Below are 14,635 nucleotides of genomic sequence, written 5' to 3' on the forward strand. Positions count from 1 at the left end.
GGAAATTCTGGATTCTTGAAAATCGTCGCTCCTGAAAATATATGTATTTTTAAGTTGTTGTGTTGTCGGAGTTCCGGTTCTATCGACAGTTAGTGACCAAATTAGATACGTTTGTGTACGTTTTGGTAGTTTTCCAATGGTAATTCCAAGTAAACAAAAGTTCCTTTAAGAGTACGTTACTCGCTTAATCAGCTTCACTTTTCACTTCACAGCTTTTTAAGCGAATAATGTACTCTTAAAAAAACTTTAGGTTACTTGGGCTGTTAAAATGCACGCAAACATATCTATAGTGTTTGGCAAAAGATATTTTAGTTACCAGATAAAGATTGTCGCTGTCGTCGCTGTCCGGAACATCTTTTGCTGGCGAGGATAGGGGAGCTAAATGTCAAAGAAGGAAAATCCATACGATTTGACAGCTTGGTACCCAACATGTTCCGGACAGCAGAACAAAGGGAACCGAAGCGACAATCCTTCTCTAGTAACTAAAATATCTTTTTGTTTGGCCCATGTATTTTCAATATCAATACATAAATTAAAACAAGTATTTAAAAGCATGTGTTTTATTTTTTGCTTTTATTGATTATAGTACCATGAGTTTACAATCTATACCAAACTTTGCTACATAACCTATACGAAAAATGGGTGAATTTTCACCCATTTTGGAAGAACCTGGTAGTTTTGCAATGGGTGAATAAATACCCTTTTTGTGACTGCTTTTACCCATTAATGGGTAAATCGGATTTACCAATTAAATGAGGAGAGACACTTCTAGCAAAAATGGGGGATTTTTCACCCATTAATGGGTTTTTGAAAACAACCGTGTAGAGGCTTAAAAAATATGGGTTCTTTGGGAAAGTTGACCTTAAAGGAGAAAAAGTATTGACAGAGACAATAAAACGAGATACAATTTTTGAAGGGGAAAGGACAATAATATTGTATTATAATTGTATTATAAATATTATATTATAATATTGACCTTTTTTTCGCCACCACTGCCACCGAACACGATTAAAAAATTTACCTCCGTGTTGTGCGTTTCCAGTGTAACCGCAGCTGACCTGGCTCCGAAACGTCAAACTGTTGTCAGTCTTCCTCGGTGATTTGAAGTGAAAAGGTAAATAAAAGTGAGTTTCAGTGATAAATAATGGCGTCTTTGGAACCGCTCCAAAATAAAACATGGGATTTGTCTTTGTACGAGCTGAATCGTACCCCACAGGAAGCAATTACCGACAATACGGAGATTGCCGTATCCCCTCGCAGTTTGCACAGTGAGCTGATGTGTCCGATTTGCTTAGATATGCTGAAGAAAACAATGACAACGAAAGAATGTTTGCATCGATTTTGTTCGGACTGCATAATTACTGCGCTTCGGTCCGGGAACAAGGAATGTCCCACTTGTAGAAAGAAGCTGGTTTCTAAACGTTCGCTGCGACCGGATCCAAATTTTGATTTGCTGATATCAAAAATATACCCGAGCAGAGATGAGTATGAGGCACACCAGGAGAGGGTGCTGGCCAAATTTAATCAAAGTCATTCCCAGCAAGCTCTTGTTCATTCAATAAATGAAGGAATTAAGCTGCAGTACCAGAACAGGCCAAACCGTAAGCAAAAAAGTGAGAATGACTTATCGGCCGCAGCAGCAGCAGCCACAAATGCTTCCGTCGCCGCACCCACAGCTGCTGCTCCGAACGTAACTCAATCTACCGTTCCCAGTACGAATGGAAATATTCCGGACGCTTCGATAAACCGAGAAGGCTCATCCAACAGTCAGGCTGGTGCCGAGTCCGTTCCTCCTTCGTCGAATCCTCCATCGGTGCGGAGCACACCCTCGCCCGTACCTTCGAACGTCAGCTCGGCGAGCAAGGCCAAGCGGGCCCGATCGGTTCTAACGTCGGAGAAATCCGAAGAATCGGAAAGCAACAGTGAAATGGATGGGAGAACGGAGGAAAACGATTCCAATTTAGACACCGAAGGCGAGGGCAACTCCGAGCACGGTAGCGACGAAATTGAGCTCGTGTTCAAGCCGCACCCGACGGAGATGGCTGGGGATAATCCGCTGCTGAAGGCACTGAAGGAGAATTCGGTTCGGTACATAAAGACCACTTCGAATGCTACGGGTAAGTTGTATTTTTCGTGAAGTATTTATTGTTTGTTTTAACAACTTAGACATTTGATTTAGAAAGTGTAAGTTGAATTCATTAATTGCATTGAATTACCATTGAATAACATAATATCCTTTTCCTGACTTCTCGTACAACAAAGTTGTTCTTTAAAAAAATGTTAGCTCTGACATAATAAAACTTGCTAATGAAGACATAATGCCTCTACTTTATTACTTCCGGTGGTTTTTAAACCTAATTATACATCGTTTTGAAGTCCACGAATTTTTTACTTGTTTAAAATGTATGAAACAGAAAACAAAAACTGCTTTACTGCTAAGCTTAGGTACGATCATCGAGGAACAAACAAATAAGATCACTTGCCATGTTGCTAGAATAAAATTCGTTCAATGCAAATTCATACGCTTCGCTTTACACCACCTTCCATGGAGAGATCCTTCAAACTTACCAAGCTATGAAGACCGTTGCAAGCTTATAGATTTAGAGCTGTTAACAATCCGTCGCAATACTTCTTGGGCGATATTCGTTGCAGATCTCCTGCAATCGAGAATCGACTGTCTTCCAATGTTTTCCATGCTAAATATTAATGATGGCCAAAGGAACCTTCGCTCTTGCTCTCTCCTATTTTTTCATGGTGCGCGAACTAATTATGGTCTGGTCACAATGAGCCATTTACTAGCATGTGCCGTATATTCAATAGCTACTTCATTTGGTTCGATTTCCATTCATCTCGTAGCTACTCCTAGATTTATGTTTATTGTAGTTTTAAGATGAATTGTATCATTTGGATATTAATTGTAATCTATTGATGCATAGAAAAAATGAAGAGGTTTTGCGCCCGTTTGAGTGAGAGCTAATGAATTTCTAATTGTTCAACTCAAGCGGGATTTTCCCTTCTTATAAATCCTGTACTGTAACTCCGGTGATGCAAAGGGCCGACTTGAAGGTTCTCCATCCTGAGCGTTGCTCGTTGCTTTTCCCTGTACCAAATAAATAAATAATTAAAAAAATAAATAAAATAAACTAATGCGCCAACGAGAAATGAAATTCTTCTGGCAGCTTGCTCTGCAGTCTGCAATGGTTTACATAGTTTAATGATTATAATGTTCCACTTTTCATCATTTTGAATAATAATCATGGAAATGGTCCTTATTGCATCAAGCAGTGAATCAATGGAAAAAATATATTTCATAGTATTACAATATCACAAAAATAATATTTCTAGAGCACAATAAATATGGTCTCTGGTGATTTTGGTAATTGAAATTATTTTCTCCGATTATTTAAATATTGTCTTGGCTTATAAAATCACCAGGAGCCATAATTTGGGTTCTAGGTTTGTTTTTTTTACAGATAGATAATGAGAGTGCTTTGCTAATCACTGCTGGTAGATATAAGTTGCTATCTCAGCAGTATAATTTGATACTGGTGAGTAGATTTAGAATTTTAGGTATGACAACTAGTTGCTTGATTGTAAATTTTTAGTTACTCTATAGAAAAAATAACATGTTCTTAAGTTGACTCATAATATTGAACTGGCTTTTTTCAGTGGATCATCTCAGCAAGTACCTGGCTATGCGTCTCACCTTGGATTTGGAAACCGAACTTCCAGAGGCTTACCGATTGGTCAATTTCTGCATATACATAGCTCCGCAGCCATCGCAGCTAGTTGTGCTCAGTGGAAACCAAACACTGTCACAGGTTAACGAGAAGTTCTGGAAGGTAATGTCAGCAGTTTTTTTTTCGAAATAAATAATGCCTTACTCACGTTCTTTTGTCTTTGAAGGTCAACAAGCCCCTGGAGATGTACTACTCTTGGAAAAAATCCTAGGGAAGCGCCTAACATCCGAAACGGAAGGAGTGATAGTGGAAAAAAAACTTGCAATCGTAGGAGCGGTTCAGTATTATTCGCTGCTTTGCATGATGGGCAGTGTATCGTTGCAGCGCATGGAATTACAACACACATGGATATAGTTTAATAATATCGAAGACAATATTGATATATTGTAAATAGTACAGTTGAAAAGGCTTTTATTGAGCGTTTTTTAATGTAGTGCATTTTCGAATCTAATGTATGTTCTCAATTTGACAATTTTCCAAGGAATAATTCGCATGTTATTTAATATACATGGTGTTTTAACGTAGTTTTGAACTCAAATATACCACTATAGTTCACAGCAGAGATGCATTTAACTACAAGAGATTTTGGAACATAGCAAACACAAAATACTGCATAACACACTGGGGTTGCTTTTTACGCGGATAGATTTGGTCAATTTCTCGGTCAATCTCGATTTCCGCATCATTTTAAATACCATTCGATTTTTCTTCGATTTTTTCGTGGGGTCAACTCATTTATTTGATGAATCCTAAAGCCAGAAATGGCCAAATACAAACAGCGCAAAAAGCGACCCCAATTAACAGTTTGAACGCAAAAAATATAAACCCGAGCAAGGTCGAATGGGTTTAACTAGTTTTAAATGTAAATAAAATGTGTAAACTTTGACATTAAGATACTTTCTATCAAGTGAAATAATTTAGTCTCAATAGGCTATTAAAAGAAAAAGTTTGGTGTAGCTTTTTGATTTCTTGTGACTGATTACATTTTGCTTATTAAAGAAACACTTGTTCAGCAACGTATACAAAGCAATCATAAAAGCACACCACACATGCTCTTGAGTCTTGACTATTGTTCTATTCATAATGCATCTCTGTGGTTTCATTTTTAATTACAGCTACTGAATTCTAGAGGGTGAATTTGATTGGTATTTAAAATGACTATATTTTTCTCTGAGAATTATGTTAAGTAAGGTCACTTACCAATCAACTTAATGCAATTGAATCTCGTGCTCAATGATTTGTGGTGATAAATTTTCTTTATCATTTTTTGTTCAGCAACATTTTGAAAAGCCGCTTGAGGTGGAACGAAATGTAGCTGAAATCATAGTGGAAGGAAACTAGTATGGCTTTTACTAGTTACCGTAATAACATAAATCATACGAATGTAAAACAAATTTGTCATTAATATGGGCAGTAAAATGCATTACAAACATACAAAATAGATTGGTAGGTATTTATTTCTCCAATACCACAAAACTTTTTTTTGCCTCTTATAAACATGTTCTTCAAACGCCACTTCTTAATCAAAATAACGCATTCCACTATTTCTACGTTTTCCTTGCCCTTTGTGAACTAGTTTTATTACAAGATCTACCTACTAATTGGTTTGCTATATGTTTATAATCCAATAAACTGCCGTTCTACGCATAAATGTCCCATGTACATAGGAAATCCCAGCAAACATGGGACATATATGCGTGTGACGGCAGTAAAGCAGTGATTATATAAAGAAATAGTTTTGAGTTAATTTGTTCAATATACAACAGCCGTATAAGCTGCAACGATACAGTGTATAATGCTCATAAACATAAGTTTATATTTCACTTCTCTCGATGTAGAATATTGGTGTGTACTAATAAACTAGAATATACTATACTATAATTCTAATTTCTCCGTTTCTGTTCGAATTATTATTGAAAAAACGAATCATATCCCTATACTGCACCACCCTGTCCATAGTCCACCCTGCTTTTATGAGAGCGGATCAGCAAAATGTTCAGAACGTATTTGGACATGCTTCCGTTTCCGTCTCTTTCTACTTTGTTATTTCTGTATGCTTGAATGAAATTTCAACATCAACAAACGCATATTTATAAACCATATGAAACCCAAAACCTCAATCCTTCGATACATAGAGGTCTGGTAGCGAGTTACTTTTTTCGGGTAAGTCACTAAAAAGTCTCTGTTTTCGAGCTCACGTCACTTTTTCTTGTAAAAAGTCACTTTTTTCATCTATTTTGTTCGTTCATCCTAGCATGGCAAAGAAATATCAAATACCGCCATCAGGGGTGACAATGGGTCTGGGGGGTGAGAATGGGTTATCGCTATCACCGGCAACCTGGAGGTCGGATAGCAAAATTGCTCAAAAAGGTCTCTTATAGTTTATCCTTCTTTAGAATTCCCAGGGGAACTTTTGGAGGAATTCTCGTACGAAATAATTATTATCATCTAGCGAGTCTAGTCAAAACTCCATGAGTCGATGTTTTCTAACTCGATATCGACGCATGAAAGCAAATTATGCCATACTAACCAAATATTTCCGTTAAGAAAATTATTTTGAGCTTTTTTAGTGGAATGTCTTCACTTGTCATAAGACGAGTTTGTACAATCCCAGTTAATTCCACCACTTAATTGTACCTTGAAATACGTATCTGTCAAGGTACAATTAAGTGGTGGAATTAAATGGGATTGTTCAAACTCGTCTTATGACAAGGGAAATCCGGATTACTGTGATGGTCCCTTCAAACAGCTTCCAAGGATTTTCTATTCCACTCCTCGATATTTCCATGGGTCGGTGGTCCCTTTAACATCGACCCATGGAGGTTTGACTTTGATCTTAGGGATTCCAAAATATCATACTTATATCACCATGAACATCGAGCTTGTGAGCACCTACGACGCAATTTGTATAAAAATCACGACTTGCTCCGACGTTTTGAGGTCCCGATAGATCCTATCGCAGGTCTCAGCATCTAAGACAAATCTTGGAGGACAGAAAAATATGTTAGTTCCAAAATTGTTCAAATTGGTGCACTGTCGGCTGAGATATTTCATTTAATTTATATGATTTACATTTAGACTGAATCAAAAATTTGACGCCGCATCTTTTCATCCTCGAAGGCGCCCACCTCGCTCGCTGCGCTCTACGCCGTCTCGTACCTGCCGGATCGGAAGCGAACACCATCTTTGCAGCGTTGCTGTCTGTCCGGCATTCTTGCAACATGCCTTGCCCATCGTGCCCCTCCGGTTTTAGCTACCTTCTAGATCAGGGCTGCCCAACGTACGGCCCGCGGGCCGGATGCGGCCCTCGCCTCCATTTTTTGTGGCCCGCGGCGTGTAAGAAAAAATAACTCAGATTTTGCCCGTCAGCTTTTCTAGCTGGCTCGGGAAACTATTTTTTATTATTCATTATTAAATCCCGGCCGCTTGCCTTAACTTGAATAAAATCTGAATCCAAGTATTTAATGAAATATGATATTTGGCTCAGGTAGAGAACAAAAGTTGGTAGAGCTTCAAAGGTAGAGTGCTCAGTCAATTTAAATCTCCATTAATTGATTCAAAAAACGATACAGTGAATACGAAGTCAGAAAATGCAGTACGGGCCAATTTTGCTGTTGGTAATATTTTGGCAAAACGGGTGAAACCTTTCCAGGACGAAGAGCTTGTTAAGGAAAGCATTTCAGTTGTTGTTTAGGTACATCGTGTGTCCTAAGGAAATAGCCTCCTTCAGTAGCACTAGTTTGCGCGGAACACGTTGAAGAGTACAAGTTCTCACAAACAAATGATGAAAATACTGACGTGAAAAACGTGGCAAAGGTGGCTGTCTTCATAAGAGAAATTGATGGTCATCTTCGAATGACAGAGAAATTAGCAGCTTTGATCCCTATTAAACAGGGAGCAACTAACTGGCAAAGGTAAACGCTGGCTGGTAAAGTAACGAAATTCACATTTTTCAACACCGTTTACCGATGTGAATAATTTACCTGAAATTGTTTCAAATGGATCCCTAATGCACTGATGAAAAAAAACAAGAACGGTTGTTTGAAAGCATTAAAATCGTGTTTCGAAAAACACTGATAATTTTGAAAATATTCAAAAAGTTATGTACCGAAGATCGGTCACTACGAACTTGTTAGTTTTTACTAACACGTGCGTGAATGCCATGGAAAGCAAGGCTCAAGTAGATGTTATCTACACTGACTTGAAAGCAGCCTTTGATAAGATCGATCTTTGATAGTATGCTGCTGATCAAACTTTTTCGTCTCGGTATCTCCACTAAATTTGCATCATGGTTGAGCTCTTACCTAACTGAAAGAAAACTACGAGTGAAAATTGATTCCTGCGTTTCATCGTCCTTCTGCAGTGGTTCTGGTGTGCCCCAGGGAAGCAACTTGGGGCCCTTGTTGTTCACGTTGTACTTCAACGATGTCGCTGCAAAACTAGGACTTGATTGCAAAATCATCTATGCAGACGATCTGAAAATTTGTTTGGTGATACGATCGGCTGATGATTGTCACCGATTACAGAGTTTGCTGGATCTGTTCGTTGCCTGGTGCCATCGGAACCGACTTATTATCAGTGTTCCGAAATGTTCCGTGATGACGTTCCATCGATTGAAGGAGCCAATATTGTTCGATTATCGGATAGACGACACGATACTTGAAAGAGTTGAGATGGTTTCCGATCTAGGAGTCATGTTGGATCCAAAGCTGACATTCAATTCTCATTATACAGCGATAATCTCCAAAGCAAATCGTCAGCTGGGCTTTATTGCTAAAATTGCCAAAGACTTTACCGATCCATATTGCTTGAAGTCTCTGTATTGTGCGCTTGTACGACCTATCCTTGAGACCGCTTCTGTTATCTGGACGCCAAATGATGTATCATGGTCCCTAAGGATTGAACGTGTTCAGCGGAGGTTCATTCGGTTGGCATTACGTAGTTTGCCCTGGCGTGACCCATTGAATCTTCCAGCTTACCCTGATCGCTGTAAACTGCTTGGTATGGACACCCTTGAAAGAAGAAGAAAAATTCAGCAGGCAACATTCGTTGCCAAGGTGCTGAACAACGAAATTGATTCTCCGCAGCTGCTTGCGCTTCTGGACTTCCGCGCAATTCAACGTCCTCTCCGGCAACGATCACTGCTACAGGACAGGTTCCATCGAACGGCGTTCGGCTACAATGAGCCACTATCGTCGATGATCCGGACGTTCACGGTAGTTGAGGATCTTTTCGATTTTAACCAAACAAGCACACGCTTCAAAAAGAAGATTTATCGTTCGTCATTGCTGTTGGTGTAATTATCGTGTGTTATGACTAGTTATGTAGAGCATTTTATTCATTAAGACATTGTAGTCAGATGGATCAGCACTAAATAAATAAATAAATAAATATGTTCTGGCCCGCCAGCAAGTGTGAATTTTAAAAATTGGCCCGTGGCTTGAAAAGGTTGGGCAGGCCTGTTCTAGATACTGAGTTCGCCGTAGAGCTGGGCGAGCTTGTGGTTCATTCTTCGCTGCCACACACCGTCTTCTTGCACACCACCAAAGATGGTCCTAAGCACCTAACTCTTGAATACTCCGAGTGCTTGCAAGTCCTCCACGTAGAGAACTACCGGTCTTATCAGCGTCTTGTACATGACATATTTGGTGCGGTGGTAAATCTTTTTTGACCGCAGTTTCTTCTGGAGCCCGTAGTAGGCCCGACTTCCACAGATGATGCGCCTTCGTATTTCACGATTAACATTGTTATCAGCCGTTAGCAAGGATCCAAGGTGGACGAATTCTTCGACCATCTCGAAGGTATCCCCGTCTATCGTAACACTGCTTCCCAGGCGGGCCATGTCGCGCTCGGTTCCGCCCACTAGCATGTACTTTGTCTTCGATGCATTCACCACCAGTCCAACTTTTGTTGCTTCACGCTTCAGGCGGGTGTACAGCTCTGCCACCTTTGCAAATGTTCGGCCGACAATATCCATGTCATCCGCGAAACAAATAAATTGACCGGATCTCAGAAAAAGCTCTTTTTAGTGGAATGTATTCAACCGTCTAAGACGAGTTTAGTACTCTCAATTTAATTCCGCTAATTATTTTGTTATCTTTGCAGATACGTATTTCGACCACAACTGTGTCATCGTCTTCAGTGTCCCGTATTCACGGCATTTTTGAAGGATTTGCCGTACAGTAAAGATCTGGTCCGTTGTCGAGCGGCCGTCAGCGAAGCCGGCTTGATAACTTCCACGAACTTGTTCACTAATGGTGACAGACGTCGGAAGATGATCTGGGATATCACTTTGTAGGCGGCATTAAGGATGGTGATCGTTCGAATGTTCTCACACTTCAGCTTGTCATTTTTCTTGTAGATGGGGCATATAACCCTTTTCTCCCACTCATCCGGTAGCTGTTCACTTTCCCAGATTCTGACTATCAGTTAGTGCAGGCAAGTGGCCAGCTTTTCAGGGCGCATCTTGATGAGCTCCGATACCATCCATACCAACTGCTTTATTAGTCTTTAACTTCTCTCAAGATGGGGGCTGGTTGGCTTCCATCGTCCGCTGAACTGACGTAGTCATCTCCTCCGCTGTCTTGACTGTCACTGCCTGTACTCGCAGCGCCATTCAAATGTACCTCGTCTCGTAGTGCTGCTTCCACCTTTCGATCACCACACGTTCGTGCGTCAAGATGCTCCCATCCTTATTCCTGCACATTTCGGCTCGCGGCACGAAGCCTTTGCGGGATGCGTTGAGCTTCTGATAGAACTTGCGTGTTTCTTGAGAACGGCACAGCTGTTCCATCTCCTCGCACTCCGCTTCTTCTGTTTCTTCTTCTGGAAAGGGCGGGTATGCTGTCTCCGCTTCCTTCTATAACGTTCCATGTTCTGCCTCCCCCCTGTCTGCACTCTTTTTCGAACCAATCGTTCCGTCGACTTCTTCCCACATACCCTACGTTGCTCTCTGTTTTGGGCGCAATTCAACCATCACCAGATAATGTCAGAGTCGATGTTAGCGCCGCGATATGTCATGACATCGATAATGTCAGATAAGTGTCGTCCATCAATCAGAACGTGGTCGATTTGCGATTCTGTCTCCAGGTGTACCGATACGGAAGGCTGTGTTGGGAGCAGGTGCTGCGAACGGCTATATTCTTGAAGGCGGCGAAATCAATTAGTCGTAGACCATTTTCTTTCGTCAGCCGGTGAGCCCTGAACTTTCCAATAATCGGTCTAAACTCCTACTCTTGGAAAACCTGAGCGTTCAAATCTCCTATGATAATTTTGACGTCATGGCTTGGGCAGCTGTCGTACTCACGCTCCAGCTGCGCGTAGAATGCGTCCTTATCATCAAAAGTGCTTCCGGAATGTGGGCTATGGACGTTGATTATGCTGAAGCTGCACAACCAGCACATTCTCTCATTGATTTGCATATCACTATGAAAGCTGTTCCCAGCGCGTGTGTGTTGCCGCAGCTCTGGTAGATGGTATGATTACCTCTAAACTTTCGCACCATTGATCCCTTCCAACAAATCTTCTGCAGCGCTATGATGCTGAATCCACGGTTCTTGAGCACGTCGGCGAGTATGCGTATGCTCCCGATGAAATTTAGAGATTTGCAGTTCCACAAACTGAGTTTCCAATCGCTAGTTCCTTTTTGTCGCAATGGTCTTCGCCGATGGTTTTGGTGTCCATTCCTTCTTATTTCTGGTGGACCATGGTGCACAGTTTCACTTAGAGTCTCTCGCTGGCACTCGGACGATGATCAGCCGCCCCCAACATGAAGAACTGACGCTGTTGTGAGCCGGTCCTAACATGGAGAACAGACGCTCAGTAAAATTTGCACCTCTGGAAAGGAGCAGACTCCTCCTCCCCTGTCACCTGTCAGCACACGACCATAGTTCCCACCGGGGTTGGTTACCCGATCATCCCTAAGGTTACTCGTATCCCGGCCAGTGCCACGAGGAGGTAGGGATAGGAGTTGCTGGGTAAGAGGGGAAGGACCGGGTAAAAGTAAGAGTAAGCTGGGTAAGAGGCTAAGGTACGCGAAGTATCAATGGTACGCTTTACCTAGCATTTTCCAACCCAAATTCGGATTCATTCACTTTATAAATACTCAATGAAATTAACCTTTTTGGTCAATTTACACTCCTATAAAACACTAATCAAATTATAAAAGAACGGTAGGTTCTCACTTGTCTATAAAATATTTATTTCGTAAAACGAATCAGATGCGACTGTTTGGTTTGGTATTGGGGAAAAAAACATCGTACTGATATTACCCAAACATGATACTTGTCAGAAGGTTCGTAACTGTCTTCTGTCATAAGTGATGTAGGGGTGCCGACAACCGACCAGTGCAGGCAACCGACCACCTTACCCTGTAATAGGGATGCTCAAAAACTGTTCCCATGTACCAGGTAATTTATTTCATATGTTGTTTCAGTATTTCCATCATCACTAGATGGATAGATATCATTTTCGGTATTAAAAAATAAAGATATCACAAAAATGATTTTTAAAAAAATCCGTTGCTTTACTTCCACAGCTCTAGGAAAAAATTGAACACCTCTAGACACAATATGTCATGTCCAAAAACTAGAAGACATGGCTAACCCTGAAAAAATCGGTTGAAAAACGACTGAGATTTAGCCACTTAAAAAAATAGTTTCAACGATTTTCTGAACGTATGAATCCTATTGTTAATGACTTTAATGAGCGATTTATACAGGAAAATATTGTCGTGTGTGTGTACAAATTAACCCCCACTGTCTGGCAGTGGTGTTATGGAAGAAAGCTCTCTGTTAAAACAGTCAGATTTAATCCGGGAGTTAGAAAGTGTTAGCTCTACTGCAGCTCCAGTGACCCATTTCAGAGTGCCTGGTATTTCATGTCCACTTCAAGGTCACTATCACTAACAGTAAGCCCCGCCTGATTATGCTACCGTTTATCAAATGGATAAAGTTATCATAATCAAACTTCCGAATGCAAAATATATATAATATATTTTGAATCCAGCGGGCATTTAGTTGAATTCTTACCATTTATATCTTCCTCACTTTTATTCACTGGTGATCTCATTTCTTTATCTTGCAGTATACCAAAAATATATTTTAAGGTGATTATACAATTAAGCCATGTGGTGAATTTCAAATTCACCACACGGTTTTCTACTCCTATTATCAAAAGTTCAAAACCAGCGTAATATTTTCTGTACAATGCTGAAATTAAAGTCGATTGCTTAGCATGAGTAATAAAACGATCTACAGATGTTGTGATCCCTTTGGGCGTTGTTGTTCTCTCAATTCGTGCTCTTGAAAAATCACTCAAAAGCACGTGGTTTCCAAGATGGCCGATTTGTGGCTTTGTTGTATAACCACCTTAAATGTTGACTCTTTTCTACTACCGCGGAAAAGAATGGACGAATCAATCAATTTCAATTGTGGAACAAGATATTGAATAATTCCTTTTAAATGTAAAAACTTAGTAAATGGAATCTACAATCACCAGACAACTGCAAGAAAAATAAAAAATGTTTTGTGGAAAAAACATTGCGATGCTGGTATGATAAATACTTAAACGGATTCGCATCTTATTACACTGATGTAGAACAAGACACCATAAAGTAGTACAAGAATCAGCTGCTGATTATTGATCTAGTCCGAATGTAGTATAATGCAATTTGAATATTTTTACAAGTTTTTAACCACAGTAAACTAGTAAAATGACATGAAGAAATATGTCTTCAATCCATTTAGTCAAGAGTTGACGTTTCTTTTATGAAAACCAATTTGAAACAAACTTTATATTATTTCTTGATGAAACCTATCAACTGATATAAAATTAAATAAATTGTAGTGATAATTTACGATAATATTTAAACCAACGTACAAGAAACAATTTAGAATTTGATTCGAAGGAGCAAAAACCGTGTCCTGTTTTACCACTTTAGCGTGAAAAACAGGTAAAACAAAAACTAGTTTTACCATCAGCATCGTAACTCCCGATGATCTCACCAAAATCTCATCAAAAATTATATGGTTAACTAGTTTAAAACAATTAATTAATTTAAAGATAAATTGGAATAAACCCACCAAATTTTCGTTCAGCTATATCCATGCCTTCTTATGTCTGCCCGGTGCTGAGATGAACAACAGTTAAACAGGACGCCTTCTTAGCCAACAATCTCCGGAACAGAACATCGAATTTCTTGACGACGTGCAGAGATAACGGATGCTCAGAGACACTTCGGAGACTCTGATCCAATAAAAATTCCAGTCCATCTTGAACACGCTTGAAGTAATGTTGTGTACTTTTTTACTTGTCCGCTTCATTTTTACACACTGTCACCTGCTCATAATAATTTTAAAAAGACTAACACAAAAAACTTGAAAATTGAAATACAAAAATTTGAGATAAAAACTGATAAATGACGGATTGTGAAAAAAAACACCTCCGTCACCAACCATGGCACACTCGATCGAATTAAACAATTTAACATCTTGTCGCAAATTCAGTTCTAAGAACAGTCATACAGGAAAATATTGTCGTGGTCACAATTATGGTTCACTGATCAAATAAAACATTTCAAAAACTTCTTAAATCAAGAAGCATTTCAATCGATCAAAGTAGTCAATAATGGGTTCCTAGATAGATATCTAATATACATAGTTGATAGAAGATTACCATTGGAAATAAGAAATTTGATTGTGAAATTATTACTTTTGGGCAAAAGTGTTCCATAATTGTGGGGGGAATGTATAATTGGCCAAGCCGAGAAAACTTCTGACCTAGCTTTCGTTTGATGGACGATGGAAACTCATAACAGCATCTCTTTTTGGCGTCTGATGGCGATCGATGTCATTAGAAACGATTTTGAACCCAAGGAATTCAAATTCGGTAACCCT

The 14,635-nt window shown here is 39.7% G+C and overlaps 1 protein-coding gene across 5 annotated transcripts; it reads left to right on the forward strand.

Moving 5' to 3' along the window:
• The first annotated feature begins 1,073 nt into the window (after positions 1-1,073).
• On the forward strand, positions 1,074-5,627 carry LOC134205227 (E3 ubiquitin-protein ligase RING1). Of its 5 annotated transcripts, XR_009978095.1 has the most exons (4): positions 1,074-2,117; positions 3,457-3,548; positions 3,670-3,842; positions 3,907-5,627. XR_009978095.1 is itself a non-coding variant. In XM_062680295.1 (3 exons), the coding sequence occupies exons 1-2, from the start codon at positions 1,145-1,147 to the stop codon at positions 3,369-3,371; spliced, it is 999 nt and encodes a 332-aa protein (XP_062536279.1). In that variant the 5' UTR covers positions 1,074-1,144; the 3' UTR covers positions 3,372-3,376; positions 3,436-3,527. The 5 variants fall into 5 exon arrangements, 3 of the variants coding, with proteins under 3 accessions (XP_062536279.1, XP_062536280.1, XP_062536278.1); XM_062680295.1 differs by lacking the exons at positions 3,670-3,842; positions 3,907-5,627 and adding an exon at positions 3,346-3,376 and having other exon boundaries at positions 3,436-3,527; XM_062680296.1 differs by lacking the exons at positions 3,670-3,842; positions 3,907-5,627 and adding an exon at positions 3,346-3,376 and having other exon boundaries at positions 3,457-3,474.
• Positions 5,628-14,635: the final 9,008 nt, after the last annotated feature.

Source organism: Armigeres subalbatus, chromosome 1 (genome assembly GCF_024139115.2).
Source record: "Armigeres subalbatus isolate Guangzhou_Male chromosome 1, GZ_Asu_2, whole genome shotgun sequence".
In the NCBI taxonomy this organism is placed as follows: domain Eukaryota; kingdom Metazoa; phylum Arthropoda; class Insecta; order Diptera; family Culicidae; genus Armigeres; species Armigeres subalbatus.

What these genes read in the sequence shown, in the direction of transcription:
- LOC134205227 (XM_062680294.1), top strand. Translation starts at nt 1,145, where the DNA reads ATGGCGTCTTTGGAACCGCTCCAAAATAAAACATGGGATTTGTCTTTG. An exon ending in GACCACTTCGAATGCTACGG is followed by an intron (nt 2,118 to 3,669) that starts GTAAGTTGTATT and finishes GGCTTTTTTCAG; the next exon opens with TGGATCATCTCAGCAAGTAC. An exon ending in TTAACGAGAAGTTCTGGAAG is followed by an intron (nt 3,843 to 3,906) that starts GTAATGTCAGCA and finishes TTGTCTTTGAAG; the next exon opens with GTCAACAAGCCCCTGGAGAT.